Raw genomic sequence first — 17,610 nt, 5'->3', positions numbered from 1 at the left:
GTGTTTTCAGTTACGAGTTTGATCACACATCTGATTATGGCTCAGAAAAAATTACCTCTTTTCATTAATCAGGCATTGAGTGTTTGGGGGAGGGGGGTGGTGATGTTTGGTGCTAACCAGTGGGAGGACACCCCGGTCCTGTGGGAGAGTCATCCTTTTGTCTCCTCTGCCTCCTCCTGGTCACCCATGTCTGTCTGTCCTCACAACTTGCCTTTGCCTCTCTCTCCCCTTTTCCCTTCTTTTTCTGATCCTCCCATCAGTAGCTTCTGGTTGTTCTACCTTTCTATTATTCCCTCCCTCATGTAGGGAAAGGTGTAACTAGTGCTGCCAGGCAAGGTGTCTCTTGGCTTTCAAGTTCACACCTCCCCACACACATGCCACTAAAAGGAACGGGGCAGATTGGAAAGGGGCAACTTTGATACGTAAGGCTTCAGCTCTCTGTGGCCCCAGAGTGCGGGATCCTGGGCTGGCAGCTGGATGGGCCGGAATGCAGCAGTGCCAGGGCCCTGATCCCACTGGGCAGCCACACACCGGGACTCCCTCCTCACTTGGCACGATGGCAGCACAGCCAGCGCTGGCCTGTGGTACGCATGGGTTTTGCCCCGCAGGGAAATGGAAAGATGAAATTTAATATGCAAGCAGAACAGGAAAGAAAGCGGATTTCCTCCAGAAATAAAAACAAAAAAATCCCTAAACTTTTCCAGCACATCCTCTTCAACATTGGAAGCAGCACTAAAACCATTCAAGGTATAAAACATTAGAAAACCAGCACTCCTACACGGACATTTCACAGGCAGGATTGCAGCATTTTTCCCAGTTCATGAAAACTTCAAAAACCCCACCACAAAACCCTCTTCTTCCTTCATTTAATAGGATAAGTTCTGTTCCTTTATGTGAAGCCTCTAAATTTTATACCGTTTCACTAGGCCTCTTGCTGTAGCTTTTGAACCTTAAATTAAATTGGGATTCATTAATACATTTGCAAAAAAGAAAAAGGAGAGAATGCCATAGAATGTGCTGGGGAAAGAGTAGAAGAAGGACCTAGAGCACAAATACATAACAAAACAACTGTTATTTCTGGCTGGTAAGACTAGTCTTCACACAGAGGTAAATTTTAGCTCTGGTGAGTTTGTTGGCAACAGAGGAGTATTTACAGTAGGTTTCTATATGCTGAAGTGAGGCATTTTGGTAGCAACATATAATTTTGGAAGACGTGATACTCTACCGTAAGTCATCAGGCAAATTCCCTAGTACTGCTAATTAGGTAATGCATATAATTGCCTTTAATTTTTTTTCCTAAAAGTTGTTTTAATTTTAAAATTAACACCCATTTGTAACTAAGCAGTACTGCCCTGTCTTTATTTTACAAGTAAAGGATTTCAAACCTTATGTGTAGGTTTTGGTGGTTGAGACATCTTTGCTGACTTGGAGATGTGTTTGGTTTTGTTTGTATGAACAACAGCAGTTTTCTGGGTATTCTTAGTCTGAGATAACTAAAGAGGGTTGGTTTACTTTAATGCCAAAGATTTTTTAAAAACAAAGAACCGTTACCTGAATATTAATTTTTGCTTTGTCACTTTTCTCCCGTCAGGTTTCATGGCAGGCATACAGAGGAACCCCCAAATGTCACAGTATGGACCTCAACAAACTGGACCTTCCATGTCACCACACCCATCACCTGGAGGTCAAGTGCATCCTGGAATTGGTAGCTTTCAGCAGAGTAATTCAAGTGGTACTTATGGGCCTCAGATGAGCCAGTATGGACCACAAGGTAAAATGCTTCCTGATAATAGATACAGTAATTTTTTTTTTCTATATATATGTGTATCATATATGTGGGTTGGTGTGTTAAAAACAACAGAAGCACACACACAACACTCCCTAAAAAAAAAAAAAAAAAGGCTAAACAAATAAAGCTGTTATCCAAGGTGGAGCTGCACCTTGTGGAAGAAGCTGTTTCTGTTATTAGCACCTTTCTCTGTGTAAAAATAGTGACCTAAATTAGGCAAGGAAGTGATGAATCTGTGGCATTGCCAGGTCTATTGTTTAGGAGCCCAAGCATGTCATCTCTGTGATGAGGCTGCATTTGAGCGAGCATGGAATAAGGGTCACAACACCAATCCCAAAATAAGTCTTTTTTTCTTGGATGAAATCCCAAGGCCAACCTGAAATTGCGTGGTGACTTCGAGGGTAAAGTCTTCTAACAAGCATAATAATACAGTGGCTACTGTGGAAATAGAATATTGAGCTCTAATGCATATGGTTTGTGAATCTTAACTAACCCTTTAGACTGAGAGAGACAGTTCTTTTTATTTTGCTTGTTTGACAAAATTGGTGGGGGAGTAAAACAAAAATAGAATACACAATTTCTGCCCCTGGACAACCTTGAACTTGTCTATTGTTTTGCCTTTAATGGATAACCTTTATAAAGTATGCATCTGTTTAGGGGTTTAATGAAGTTGAAGTCAAGCCACAGAATATATAAGGGTCAGTATTTTCTTTAGAGGTACATAAAGAAGCTTTTCTATTTCAGCACTTCCTACTATTGCTTTCTTACTTAAAAGTTTCAAAAAGGACTTGAGCCAGCAATGGGAATTTCTGTAGGGCTCAATGACTGGCCTATGCTAGTAAGGATGGTTATTTTAGTCTCCACAGTTTCTGAGAACTAGTTCTGATGTTTGTTTGCAAAGAGCGTTGCTGCCCTATGCAATGCTCCTTTCTGTTTCATCCCTGGGTAGCGTTTGGTTTAGTGTTCTGAGCACAGGGCTACAAGCCAAGATTTCCCAGTTTCTAATTCTGGCTCTGCCTTTTACATCATCTTTCAACTTAGGCAAGTAGATTCATTTCTCTGCTTTGCCTTCCTTAACTATAAAATGGGGCTAGTAATGCCTTATAGCCATGTGCGAAGATTAATTACCTAACTCCAGTTGACTGGTGCTTTCCTTTTATTTGGAAAGCATTTTGTGGCCATAAAATGCTGTCCAAGTGCTTATTTTTATCTGCACAGTGAGCAACTAGCTTAACTGGTAAAAAATCCAGTGGATTTATGATGTGCTATCCTGACTTCCAGCTGTACTGCTGCTTCTGAGATTCCGAACCATGGGAATAGTGGGTGTCAAGTGCAGTAAAACATTAGCCATCCACACTGATTGAATGGAAAGGTTTTTGTACTAAATCAATGCATTTAAGTAACACGCCAAATACTACTTTCTTTTTTTGCTTGAGTTCAGCAGTTCTTTTCCTCCCTCTGTAGATGAAAGTGCCTATGTAATGATTTTATGGGTCATGGTCAGGAAGAAACTGCTATTAAAAAGTGAACTTGAGGGACAGGAAGAAAATGAGCATCATTGTCATTAACAGGCCGCTTCAGAAGGGTTTGGTGAATAGTGTGATGGATGAAAACCATGTTCTTCTGCCAGTGTTTGGAAGGTACCAGTGGTTCTGTGCGCTGATCATCATAAAATTAGGGCCTTGCAGACTGTCAGCTCTATAGGTAACAATTAGACCAGAAGAATACTACATTTTAACTAGGCTAATCTAACCATTAATAAAATCCAGGTATGATGATAGTGATATATTCCAAGTTACGTGTTTACCTGGATTTAAGGTTTTAATAGCGTTTTTTCATTTTAAATAAAAGTAATCTGTAATTGCAACTCTTAACATACCCTATTACAAAGCATAATCATATGCCAGAAATGATGAATATATAATAATGTTATCCCATATGCCTTTTCCTGCCAAAATAGGAAATATACTAAAAATTACCTGGGTTGAAACCAAGTTCTTAATTTATTAAACTAAAGTAATTCTCACAGATCTGATTTGTTTTCCATGTTTTGTTCACATAGGCCTTCTTCCAGAATATTGTTAAGCTTAGGCTGGATTTGACAGGACTACTTGTATTTTCATATATGCATCAAAGCAGTCTGGACACTAAGCTTTTGATCCAGCTTTGAATACTGGATTTCACTATGTGCTGTCCTGAAAACCATTGCTTAAGGCTAGTGTCCTGTGTGCAGTGGAATTGCTCACCATTGTAAAGACTACACCATTAAGTTTGGATTGGAAGTATTAGCCCCCAGTTCATAAGAGCAGAATGATCCATTTCATGCCTATGGTTGATTTATTTGATTTTTGTGTGTTTGCATGACACTTAGATCTATAATAAGAGCAGAATGTATTTTCCCAGGAAGCAGCTCTGTACTGGGTCCTAGTCCAATTCTCTGAAACCATTTCCTACAAAAATAATAAATGGCTTTGGCTCCACACTTCTGTGTGTGTCTGGGATACAACACAGGAGCATGCAGTACAGAACACTAATTTTAATTTTTTATTAAATCCCAGCATTTTCCTGTCCCCAAGAATAAATTAAAAAAAAAAAAAAGAAAGAAAAGCAGAGCAAGGATGGAAGTTGTTACTGAAAGAATCTCTTTGATTTGTATTTGGACAACATCTAGCTTGGGGGCTAATGAAGCCCTGGTCTATGACCCGAGCATCAGACTGCTGTCACAGCAAAATGTCCATTAAATGCACTCTGGAGAGCAGTCGGATGCCGTAGTCAGTTGGATCTTTTAAGACCGGGGCAGGGAAAAGCTTCCTGTGGATCAGTAAAATGTCTCAGAAATACATCCTGTCTCTTCCTAACTTTTCCTACTCAATTCAGCAGTAAAGCTGTTCTGTGGGGATATAACAAAGAGGGAAATCACTACTGAATATGTTTCCCCAGAGCTTCACTATAAGTTAAACCCCCTTTTGCTCGTGATAAAGTAGTATGAATTGAGTATTTGTGCCTTGTAACCTTTAATGTTGGACTCATTTCACAAAAGCACTTTGCTGTCTAGCTCCCACTGATTTTAATCCTCGATTTTAATTAAAATTGGTAGCATCTTAAGGATGAGATGCCCTGAGTATCTTGAGAGTCTGGACCTCTGAATCCAGACCCATGTATGCGAGAGCCTGTGGAGCTAAGACTTAAATCAGCTGTGTCTTAGTGAAGTCCCCTGGGTAAAATAGTTTAGAGGAATTCAGAACAACACATTTAAATTGTCTGTGGAAGAAAAGCTTGATGGTTAAGTGCACATGTAAAAAATTCTAGAACTATCCTAAGATGCTATTTTTAATACGATGCATCTGATCTATGTCTCTAAAGCAGAGAGCAAAGCTAACAGGTAGTTCTCAAATTTCCCTCTTTTCTGTTTGCCTAGAAATGGCAAGATCTCAGAGCACTTTGTTCAGCAAACCTGAACAAAGTGGACCAGGGTTTCAGCAGTAAGTATGAACATCTGTCTTTGGCAGGTTGTTAGTCAGCTTTTTTATACTTTATCTTCATTACACTTTTTTTTTTTCCTCCTGATTCCTGTTACAGCATTGTTTTTTCTCATGCATTAGAGATGTAGTCTCTCTGGGTACAATTCTAGTCTGCCAAGGGGGAGTTGGAATCAAAAATCCCTCAGATATGGAGGGGAGGAGTTGTTCAGTAGTATTGTGCAGCCGCTGTTGCCAGGCTTGTACCCACTTGAAAAGTGTGGGCTCTTGAACTTGGCTGCCTGACACGTCCAGCTGATGTGGGCTGGCCTAGCATCTGCTGCATTCATTGTGTTTAATGCTGCATCCATCTGTTTTCTGTCAAAGCCACTGCCAACAAATTACTAATCTATTAGAGAAACATGGAAATAAGATTGCACTCCTCATTCCTGGCAATTCCTCTTGTATTTTGTTTGGCTTTTATTTTGCCTTTTTTTTTATGGTCTGGGAAAGGTATAAGAATAGCTAGTACTTGAGGTATTGAGGAAATGCTTAGGGGAAAAAAAAATATGGAAAAAACCATTGAAACTTGTTTTCCTTACTAAAAAGATACAACTTCCCGGTGCTCTTGGATGTGTATCCCTGGAGATGAACGATTAGAAGCTATTTTAACTGAGCCACATATTTTTATGGAGAAGATTCCACGTTTTTTTCTGTGTTGTGCATATGCTGGAAAAGCCAAAGCACAAAAGATTACGTTTTTTGTCCCAATTCAAAATAGCATCAAAACAGCGGTAATGTTTTAGCATTGGTGTTTGCTCCTCCACGCGTGCTGCTGAATGTGCTTCGTAGACCCTAAATGACAAAACAAATTGGCTTTATGTAAATTGGACTGACAGTAGCTCCCAGTGATCATGGATATCAGGTCTGCTAGTCTAGGGAGGGAATTTGCTTCACTTTGGGAAGTAGTGTTACTAATAGCATGTGCATAAGATGTGCTAACTGTTGTGCATAATCTTTGAGTGCATATATACACTATCTTGCTGTATTACATTTTTCTTGCACAAAGCAGCTGGAAACCCAGAGCAACATCCAAGTTGTGTGCTGTTGCCTGTAACACATAGCAGAGCAGTGTGAAACTAGTCAGCCCTTCAGTTTGTAGTCACATATGCTGGATCAGATGCGTGGCTTGAGCAGGTCTCAGCAACCAAAACTCCGGCTGGGGGCAATGGCTCACTGAACAGAGAACAGTCAGCTGCCAGCAGCCAAGCCTAGAGGAGGAGGAGAAGTGACAGGGCAGTCTTAAGCCAGCATAAAGCTGAATCTGGAGCCTTTCATCTCTGCTGAACCACATACTTCCATGAGGACCCCCAGGCAGAAGCTTGGATTTTAAAACAGGAGAGAATGGTTGCTTCATTTCCATGGGAAGTGTAGGTCTCACACGTTCTCGCTGAGGAGATCTTGTAGTAGAGTGAGTCAGTTACAGGGTGGAGAGGAGAAGATTAGTGAAAGCACAGCAGCAGGAGCATATGAGTTAATTATGTGTGCATTCAAATGATGGATGAATATGTTTATTTTAAATACAAACGGGGGTTGGATGCCACCAACTCCTCTGCCTGGTAGCTGAGGCCTGAGGAGAGGCATGGCTGATCTCCACATTCAGAGCAAGAGTCCAAGGGCTTCTGCCTTCGAATAAGCGTGGGAATATCTGAGAGTAATCAGGAAACTCTGCTGTGTGGCATCCCACAGGGAGGGAATGGGTCATGTTTCCACTAATCTGGATGAGATGGAAATGAAGACAAGTCAAAACTGATGACTGAAGTAGTGCAATGTGATACGTTTCCTAAAATAGTATTCTATCATATCTTTAGCTTGCTTTTTTTTTTTTTTCCCTCTTTCTCATGCTGCTTGGGTTTGTTTCTGTAACACTGCATGCTGTATACTTGCTTTTTCTTGAGATTTCAACGTGACAGGAAAATCAGCACTCAAATGAGTTAAGCTGCTGCAAGCAGAGCACTTTACTCCAGTGACAACATAGATTGGATTCAGCCATCCTTCGTAAGGCACCTGCTTACATTAGCATCTTTGTACTATTGCTGCTTACTTGTGTAAGACTAGTTTTCTCAGAGGAGGTGTACTGTAAGCTACCACCCCTTCTGCTGGCATAGCCAGACTGAACTTACTAGGAAAGCAGGGGTGGGGCAGGAGGCAGCAGGAATCTTTCTCAGACCCCAGCAGTTATCCTCACCAGTCTACTCCAAATCATCTCTGACTCAAATGGGCAGAACAGTTAGGAGCAAGAAGCCTGTTGCTGAAACTGCAGAAAGACAAAGGAATGAGAACATGAAATTACAAAAATAAGAGTCTTCCTTGATCTTATGTAATGGGCTTTTTACGTGCCACATCTCTCTTTATTGCGTAAGACAGTCGTGTACTGTGTGCTGTGCTGATAACCCTCTGGAGGCTGTGCTTTTCTTTATTTCATGATGCCTCATAACATATATTAGACAGAAAATGTTTGAGGGTACATGAAAATCAGGTTCATAGGATCATTCAGGTTGGAAGAGTGCTCAAGAGCTGTTTTTTTTTAACTGACCTTGTATTCATATCAGGGTCAGATAAAGGATCAGACCAGGTTACTCTTGGCTTTATCCAGCTGGATTTTGGATGCAGGGAGTCTACAAAACCTCCTTGGGCAATTTGTTCTGCTGCTTCTCTGTCCTCATATGTAAAAACGTCCTGACTTTGAGGCCAGCGTAGGTCACTTCAGTTCACATGTGTACGTTCTGCAGCTGCTAACTTCCTAAATAGAAGTATGTGCTCAAAAGTTTTAATGTTTTTCTTTGTGCTTTTTATCATTTTGTTCAGGAAACTACTCCAGACCACCGACATACAGCGGTGTGCCCAACACAAGTTACAGTGGCCCAGGACCTGGCATGGGTATAAATGCCAACAGTCAGATGCATGGACAAGGGCCAAGCCAGCCTTGTGGTACCATGCCCCTGGGACGGATGCCATCAGCTGGGATGCAGAGCAGACCATTTCCTGGAAACATGAGCAGTATGACCCCCAATTCTCCTGGCATGTCTCAGCAGGGAGGCCCTGGGATGGGCCCACCCATGCCAACTGTGAACCGTAAGGCACAGGAGGCGGCTGCTGCAGTGATGCAGGCTGCTGCAAACTCCGCTCAGAGCAGGTATGCACTCAGGTGAAAGAAATTCAAATAAGTAGGAATGTTTTCCTTGTAATTTCTGAAGTAACAGCACTGTAGAGGTGTGTGAATGTGCATTTATAGATGTTCTAGCTGTGCCCTTATCTCTGGGAGGAGATGGTGTGTCCGAAGAATACTTATTCTTAATCATCTCCTTTTCTTAAGGAGAAAGCATGCTGTTGCCTGTTTGAATTATCCTCTCAAAAAGCAGTTGTGACAATGGAGATGATGGCCACTTCTAGTTTGGTTCTTGGCACTATAGGCTTTAGGAAAACCCACGGGATTGCAGTGACATTTGACAAGCCCTCTGCAACTTTAAACTGATCAGCTGATTATACTTTTTTTATCTCCAGTAAAGAGAGAGCTAATATGTCCTCAGCAGCTTGCCCCTGCCAGGGAGTAAGGAAGCCTATGAAGCTGCCCATCAACTCTTGCATCTACTGCCCACATTTTGAGCAGCAGTGCTGATGGCAGTTCTCTTCTGCGGGATGTTCTTGTTCCTGAGCAGGCCTGCAGAGGGGAGAGGAGGGCAGGCTGAGGGGAACAGCTGGAGGGGAGAGGCAGAAGGGGACATAAAACCAATCTGTAGTAATCTGGAGTTGATTCCTGCCATTGTGCATCCATAACAGAGAACCTGCAAACAGAACTGCAGAGTTTGGAGCCATCGTATGTCTTCTTGTCTCCCCTTTGGCCAGCATAGCTACATGTTGCCATTTGTATATGGGTTTTGGTAAAAGGCAGTTTTCTGTTCATGTCATTCTTACGGTGCCTGAATATTTGGAGTTAAACCTTTTTTTTTTTAGTGAAGTATTTCAGATTAAGTAACATCCACATTTCCCTGGACTCAAATAATTCCTGGCATATTTATTACCTTTTTCTGTTGCAAGAAGGTCCATAATGTTTGAGAATTACAGAAATCTAGTTGCACTCTTCTGGTGAACATGTTTTTATGTGTGTGTGTTGCTCACTGCACTTACACATATGCGTACACAGATGCCCATACATTCATCCAGGTATTTATCAGTCAAGACCAGTGTTTGTGGACACTAGAGTTGCTCTTATTCCAAGATGCAATGTTAAACAAGAAATAGGAAGCTAATGTGTCCCTGTATTTGTTGCTTTCTTGTTTTGAGAACTTGAAAGGCAGGTGGCTACTAATGATAAGCAGCAGCAAACTTTTAAAACAATAACAGTAAATTTAGTGTGCTTCATGTTCTTCCTTAGTAAAATAGAAACAGGTTCCCTTAAAATAGACCATACTCCAGCAGATATCTGTGAACCAGCAGTCCCTTTCTTCTGTTGCTTGTTTTAACAGACCTGTCTAGTAGGATTTATGGAAGTCTGATTCTGTCTGTCTGGTTTAGGCTATAAGCTGATAGGTCAGGCACAAAGGAATAAATAGGCCATCACTGCAGCTGCAGGAACAGGATTTCTTTATAATCACAGAATGAAAGGAAAAGCTCACATTTGTTGGTCTTGACAGCAAGAAAAGACTTTGTATTAAGTGGAAAGCATTTGGTTGTGATTCAACTTATACGTTGGGCATAGTGTGTGGTGTTTGATCAAAAACTCGGTTAAATGATTACCATTTCTATCTCACACCTTCCTCCCAAGTCAGTTTCGTAGAACTGCTTTTTCTTTCTAGCTCTGACTGGACAAAACTGCAGCATTTCGGAGCCTTCCTATCACATACTGCCCATTCCAGTGATCCAGCACCTATGGAAGAGCAGTCACTGAATTTCTGTCACAAATACTGACAAAAGGGTTGTTTATAAACTGCAAATTGGGAGGAACTTGTCACACTGCTCTCAGGCCAGGAGATTGCAAGCACACTGTTTTCCTCTTTGGTCTCAAGTCAACTGTAGGGGAGAAAGCATAATGGCTTTTGGCTATTCCTGCAAGTCCTCCAGACTCGCATATGGAAGGAATGACTTGACATGTACTTGACAGTGACTCGGATTTGTGATACAGATCAAATCCAGAGAGGCTGTTCTTTCATTCTGCTTTAGGCCACCACACATTAGGTCACCCACTTATCCCATCCAGTCTGGGGCTGTTTTCTTCACAGCACCCAAACTATGGCAACACTCAGGCTCCTCAGTGCACCAGCCTGACCAGTACAGGTAGGTAGCAGTGTAAACTGGACTTGCTGTGGGACCTTAGCATTCTTTAAAAATGTTTATGATCATGCCATCTGGCTGCCGAAGGAGTATAAAAATCACATGAAATATACAGAAGTACTTGCATTGTAGAGGGGATTTTAGTTTTTTGTTTTCTTTTTACTAACATCACTGTGACAGTACAGCAAAAATCTGCATGTCGCTCACTCACACACCTGCATGGCTTTTGGCACAGCTCCATTTCCTTGTGACTAAAAGGGAAATGAAGAACCTCATCATGGCTGATGAGATGTCTCCTTCCCCTGACCCAGGCACCATCTTTCTCTCTTCATTGTTGGTGTTCTTGTCTGCAGTGGTGCTGCCAAATTTTCTGGACTTGGTGGTATTGTCACTGCTGCCTAGGCAGAGAACTGCAACCCCCAAAGTATGATCTCTTTCTGAGAGATGATGTACTGCAGGAGTGATTACAGCATTTCCTAATGGGATTTTCAAGGAAGTTGTAGTACCCTGTAATTGAGTGTGCATGTATTTGAAAAACTAGTCTCTAGAAGATTTTTAGGAGCACTAAGTATCCTTTGCAAAACATTTGCCTGAAGCGCAGGTACTGTTTTCTCACCAGAGTCCTTCACACTGTTTTCTGTAACCATATCATAAATTACAGAACTGGGAGAAAGTATCTGTGTTGGCTCCCAGCCTGTTGCTTCCTCGCAAACAGGTCCATCTTCATTTGAGATTTAACCTTTAAGGACTTCCCTGCCATCATGTTAATTCAGTTGTTGCCTCTGTAGGAAATCTGTAATACCCAAATTATTGCTGCTGTCACAGCAATTAACAAGTTTTAATTACCAGTTTTCTGTAGCTGCTAGTTTGGTTTTTTCCTTAGTAACATTGTTCATATATGTGCACAGAAAAAGCGGAAAGAAAACCAAAAAATTAGAACACAAGTCTACTGGTTATCCTGTTCAAAAAACAAAACTTAGTGAAATGGGAGAGCACTCCCACCATACTACTTTGCCTGACTGGAAAGACATCCACTACTGTATGCCAACAAGCATGAGCAGTGCCCAGCCTTTTTCTTTGAATGTGTTGAGTTTATAAGATTCGGCTGTGGACCTCAAAAACTGTTGGATTTTTATTACTATAAAACACCCTCCTCTGTGCAGAATTCAGATTAAAATTAAAAGGTTGTGTCATAGTCATGGTTACACAGCAGTATTTCTGTACAAGTTGGTCGTGATCGACTTCAAGGTCAACTTGTTGACTCAGTAGCCAAGTATCAATAGGGGAGAGAAATTTATCTTCAGCTGTTAATCCACAGACAGGATCTGTCCTTCACCAGCTCAGGAGTCTCATTTAGACTTAGAACACTGGTTTGCCTCTGCCTTGCCAAGCCACACTAAGCAGCTGTATAAAATGAATTTAAATGGCATGCATCAGAAAAAAATCTCTTCCACTGGGGCCTAAAATTGATGTTCATTAACCAGGGCAGGATGATCAAGATCTGAGTGTCAGCCAGTTATACCTAGGTATCATCCTCAGAGCAGACCACCACCCTTTTCATTAGAAAAGATAAAAATCACATAAATGAAAGTGGTGGCTGTGGAAGATACTAGGTTTACACCATTTGAATTAGCCTTTGACCTCATCTTGAGATCTGCTTTATGTTAAGCTTAGATTAATTTCTACAGTTACATAATACCTTCCCTGTAACCTAAAATCTTACAATGTGCTAGTCTGTCCTCTGCATGCAGGCCAGTGTTTCCCAAATGATGACTAGCATGTCAGGCTAGAGAAAAGAAAGGTGTTTTTAAGACCTCTTCATTGAACCTCTTCATTGTTTCACACTGCCCAGGGTGTTCAAGCTTGCTCTGAGTGAAAGTTCACAGCAGGCAATGTTAAATAACTCTCTAGTACCCTGTGTAGTAATTCCCTTCATTTTCAGGAGGAGAGTGTGAAGGAACTACAAAACTGTGTTTTCCTTTTTATATTTGTCTTGTCCTGGTCTCAGCATAAGCATCGACTGGTGAGGACTCTATGTTAAAGACCTAATATATCCATGTAAGAAAAGACTCTTCATAACTTAGGTTGACATTGACTGAAACCCCAAGGGCTGGTTCTGCTGCTGGAGACTGGAACCCAGAGGAGACCTTCAAGGACCAGGTGGCTCCAAAAGATCAAGTCTTTTATCACACTGTGGCTCTTCTTAGAACCATACATGTATCTATTATAGTGATAGATAAATACTCCTGTGTGCACAAAACTGCAACACAGTAAGCCTTCAGTAAAAACAAACAGTTTTAAGCATATGAGATTGTGTTTTCCCTGTTTATGTGAAAGGCAGCAAATTTAGCCAATATCTTCTAGTACCAGCCAATTTTGATCTCCTCAGTTCGTAGATGCCCAGCTTGAATCTTTGCAGGAGTATGTGTGCACTGTCTCTGAGCTTTTGCTTCCTACAGCAAGTTCCTAGTTTAAAACTGATTATCAGGTTGGCACCTGAAGTCAAAAGACATCTTTAGAGCTAGATGCTTTTCACCATCACTTTCAGCATCTCTCATTCTAGCGTCATTCTGAGCATGTCTTCTTAGTAGTTGAAAGTGTGACTGTAGTATATGGAAAGGTAAAAACATAGTTGTAAAACAGCTGGCTTGCATGCTGTTAGAATTGTGGCCTTAGAAGATGTAATTCAGTGCTAGGTGGCTGTAAAATGTGCATCCAACTGGATGTTAAAATGAGCCTTTTGCTGGTGCATCTACAGTTATCAATACCTGAACTAATTACAACAAAATGAGTTTTGATGTGCCTACATGAGGAGCAATCCTATCTTTGAAGGCACCCCTTTGACCTCAATGTACCTTAATATGATTCTCAGGATTGCATGTTGCAATTTTGTAAATTAAAGCAATTTTTTTTTATAGATTGAGTGAATTTAGAATTCAGTGCCATTGATTTTAGAGGTGGCGATTCAGACAGTAGTTTATTAAACTGAGGAATTGGAAACCAGCTTTGCTATTTGCAGCCTCTGGTCACTTTAAATCCTGGCCATTGGGTTGCTAAATTGTGGTGGATATTTACATTATCTCCCGCTGATCCCCATGCGAGAGAAGTGGTGTTCAGTCTCTAAATTAATGTATGATGTGGCATTGCTTTGATATACTTTTAGGCATTCTAGAATGTGGTTCTGGTTCTAAATTACTTAGCAACTGGTTAGATACCACAGCCTCATTGTAGTGTGGTGAGAAGAATTTAGTAAGTTTTTAATCAGTCATAATACTGATCTAGAAAAGCTGCACTGATATTAGAGAATTTCTGTTGTACAGAGAAACACAATTAGCATAAATTAGTTTAAAAAGTGCATTCTAGATGTCTTCTTCTTAGTCTGTGCATGTGTATACATGCACATGCACACTTGCACACACACAGTCACACTAACCTTCCATCAGCTATTTCTCTCCTGCTATGTATGTATAATTCATAATCCGTGTTGCTGGTGCCAGCAAAGCACTTTTTCTGTATTATTTTCTCCAACAGCAGGGTAATGCAGCACTGCTGATGGACTAGAAGGTACCGGTGAGGAAATACAGTAATGGACATGGTGCATTAAAATGTCAAAAGGCAAAAGAAGGAGGCGGAAATGGGGAATAAATTTTTTAAAAAGAATAATAATATAAATAAAACCCAGGACTGTTTTAGTTGTTTTGCATCCTAGTGCCTGTCAGTTTTGTGCAGTATTTTCCAGTCTGGCCCTTTTGATCTTCAGACTTGGGTTTAAAATTCTAATTGTGATTTTGAAAGCTGCAGTTTCGTAGCAGGAAGTCTTGAAGTGCTCCAGTAAAACTTACCGTCTTTAATCCTTGGAGAGAGTATATGTTTTCCATTGTTTTCCCTTTTCCCCTTAAGCTTGGAGGTGCTGTTCTTCTCTGCTGGGAAGTTCGGTGGAGTGCAGGAAGGTTAAGTACTCATTCAAGTTTCTTTGCTTATTCAAACCAGGCTACTTCCAGATGAAAGGCTGCCAACTGTGAAATCCCCAAAGTAAACTAGGCTAAGATAGGACTGGTAGCCATAATTGGAGCCAGGGCCTGCGTTATCTGTTGCCTTTGAAATAAGCCCCTGGCAAGAAAGGCTCTTTCTGCCTGGTCTTTTATTTAACATTCAGTCACACGGAAGGAGTTGCTCCTGTTCAAATTCAGGCCATTCACAGTTCTCCAGGCTCAAGCTGTCTGGTCATTTCCGCTCTGCTCCTTAGAGATCCTGATGGGTCACCCTGAAATGAGCCCCACTTGTAGTTTCAGCAGGGTGAAGTGGTTTTGCTTCTTGGCCTAAATGGCTGTATTGTCTCTGCAAACCCCAAATACTCCTGTGCTGGCTCCACCTGAGGCTGGAGGAGATTCAGTAATAGCTGGAATATCTTCTCCCCAAGCTCAGCTTCCATGTGATTTGAGGGGTTAAAAGTCCAAATACTAATGCTTACTGTAACTGTAATTTCTAAGGAAGCTATTAACCAGTATTGACATATTTCTCTTCTAAAGGATCCGTGCTTCTTTCCTCTTCATGAGAAATAGTCATTTGTATCAAGCTGATTTTTTTATTATTTCTTTTTTTCTTTCCCTTGTGTTTTACTTTTCAAAGCAGAATCATGTATGACTTTTTTCTATAATGTATTAGGAAGGAGGAAGTTCAGCTCAGCTTATATGTATTTATTATTGTACAGGGAAAGCTAGAAATCTTCTGTGATTATTTTATTTAAATGGAGATGCATTTTATGGATCAGCTCAAAATTGCTGATAAAATCATGTAAGAATTGGAAGAAACTTTACATGCTGAGCTAACCATAGCCATTTCTTGTGGGAGACTAAGAGAAATACATTTTTATCTGGAATTTTGTTTTACTAAAAGGTAAATCCATCATTTTGGAGCCCTGGTTGTCACCATGCCGCAGAGCTCTTGCAGGCAACCAGTGATTTGGGGAAGCATTTTTTTCTTCTTTGGACTCATCAATCAAGTCGACTGCTGTATGCTGTTCGTGCCATTAGAGATTAACCACAGACCTCAAGAGTCCTACTCTTTTCCTCCTTCAGAGAGTAACCATTCTTAAATTGTAAAAGCAGGAGTGTGTTGAGAAGGAAGCATGATTTTCAGTCATGAATGAGAATTTTCACTTACCTCAGAGACACTTCTAATTCGATTAGTATTGTGTCAAGATTATTTTTGGCTTGATTTGGTTGTGTAGGAGATTCACTGCCCTCTGTAGAAAGAGTAAATATTTTGAAACAGAATTGCAGTGTAGGACTTCGTGTAGTTTATTGACATTCTGCCTCGCCTCAGGGTCAGATGTTACACAGAAATTGTGTACCTTAAAATATGATCTTCAGGAAATTAAGAATGCAGTACTTCATTAATTGATATTGTATAAAGAATAAGGGAGCATCTTAGATTGAGTACTCTTTCTTAGGCAACAAAAACTATTTCAGATGAGGAAACAGTTTACACAGTCTGTCAGAAGATCTACTAGTTTAAATCACAGAAGTGGTTAGGAAAAAAAAAGCCAAAACAAAATAGAAGAATAACCATCTGTTTAATGGGACTCATGAAGAAAGCTAATTCTGTGACTGCACTGTGTGATTTGGCACATAACACTGTGCAAGTACAAGACTGTGATTGAACAGCCTAAGATTCTTGTGACAGAAAGGGAGAGACATAAAAAATGGTAGGAGGGTTTCTAGTTTTAAAGGGGGTTTAAGGTTTTAGGTTCTTTTACAGTGGTGATATTTGAGAGAAAAATAAATTTTTTTTAGCAATGCTGCCTGGGGAAATATGAGTGGGAAGAACCCTTCACTTTGTTGATGAGCTCAGATGGGAGCACCCGTTCTAGCTGGACATATAAGTAGCCTTGTAAGAATCATATTAAATAATAACCTAACAGCATGAGATTTTTTTAATGATGGCTGTCAATCTTACCAATACGTTAAATACCTGTTGCAGTGGTTGCAGTAGGTTTCAGGCATCTATTGAGACAAAGATGAAGAAGAGAGCCAACTGAAATCATGCTGTCATGTGCACTACATTGCTCTTGTGAAACTGCCCGGTGTGCCAGAGAGCCGAGACTGATGGTAACAGTGCTGGTAATAATATTGATAAACATATAACTGCTCCAGGCCATTGGGCAAAGATAGGTGAGTGAAAACATGTCTGCTGGGAAATCCCTCTGGAGAACTTCCTCACCATGCTGCTGCACATGCACAGTTGCATTCAGCATCCTGCTGTCAGCCAGATGACATTTTACTATGAAAAAATACACTGAAGAGCTGGCATGAAATGATGAGGATTTTATTAGATTTTCAGTTGGTTGCTAGCACAGTGCAGTCCAAGGTGCTCAAAAGCAGGGCGAGGATGTGACTGAACATGGTGGTGGGAGACAGCATCCCCGGGTGAAAGATGAGGGAGCTCAGGGATTGAGCCTCTCTCAAGACAGTGTCCCACCAGAGGAAACTGAGTGAGTGAATAATTTTCTGTAGCTTTTTAACACCACACTTTGGTGACCTTCTGGCTGTTTATGTGCTGGGAACAGACTCTTGCCACATTCAAGTAATCTTTCTGGGAGAGAGTTCATAGGGCCTTCCGACTTTTTAATACAGCTATTTATAAACATGCACAGAAATAGAAGATGCATAGTGAGAGTTGTATGAGTCATTCTCATTTTGATATCAAGTCACACTAAACTAAATCACCCTTCTTGACATTCTGGTTCAGATTGACAGCATCATGCCATACAGGGCAAATTTCTTTTTTTCCCTATAAACCCGTTCATGCATGCTCCTGCTTGCTGGACAGATTAAAGCAGCCCTCTTTTATGCATCACGCACTCCACTTGGGCTAAGAAATGTATCCCCTCAGTGCTCAGATATCACATCTGATGGGGACAGTTGTGCAAGCAAGTTGCTGTTAGAGCTGCTATACAAATCCATGTGTGGGGAAGGTTGGCAGAGGTTACCAAGAGCAGAGCTCTGATGAGTTTACAAGCCATTTGACTTG

General features: G+C 40.9%; 1 protein-coding gene across 5 annotated transcripts in view; it reads left to right on the top strand.

Annotated features, from left to right (window-relative positions):
- Positions 1 to 17,610, top strand: part of LOC121673551 (AT-rich interactive domain-containing protein 1B-like) — a 206,726-nt gene that overhangs the window by 159,624 nt on the left and 29,492 nt on the right. For all 5 annotated transcript variants that reach the window (XM_042046919.1, XM_042046920.1, XM_042046918.1 and 2 more), the window contains 2 exons: positions 1,592 to 1,771; positions 8,116 to 8,443. In XM_042046919.1, coding sequence (XP_041902853.1) covers positions 1,592 to 1,771; positions 8,116 to 8,443 — 508 coding nt within the window. The remainder of the gene's footprint in view (positions 1 to 1,591; positions 1,772 to 8,115; positions 8,444 to 17,610) is intronic.

Source organism: Corvus kubaryi, unplaced genomic scaffold (genome assembly GCF_017639235.1).
Source record: "Corvus kubaryi isolate FWS band 111438036 unplaced genomic scaffold, C.kubaryi_AGA036_p1.0 65498, whole genome shotgun sequence".
Classification (NCBI taxonomy): Eukaryota; Metazoa; Chordata; class Aves; order Passeriformes; family Corvidae; genus Corvus; species Corvus kubaryi.
This window is presented reverse-complemented; position numbering and strand designations above follow the sequence as displayed.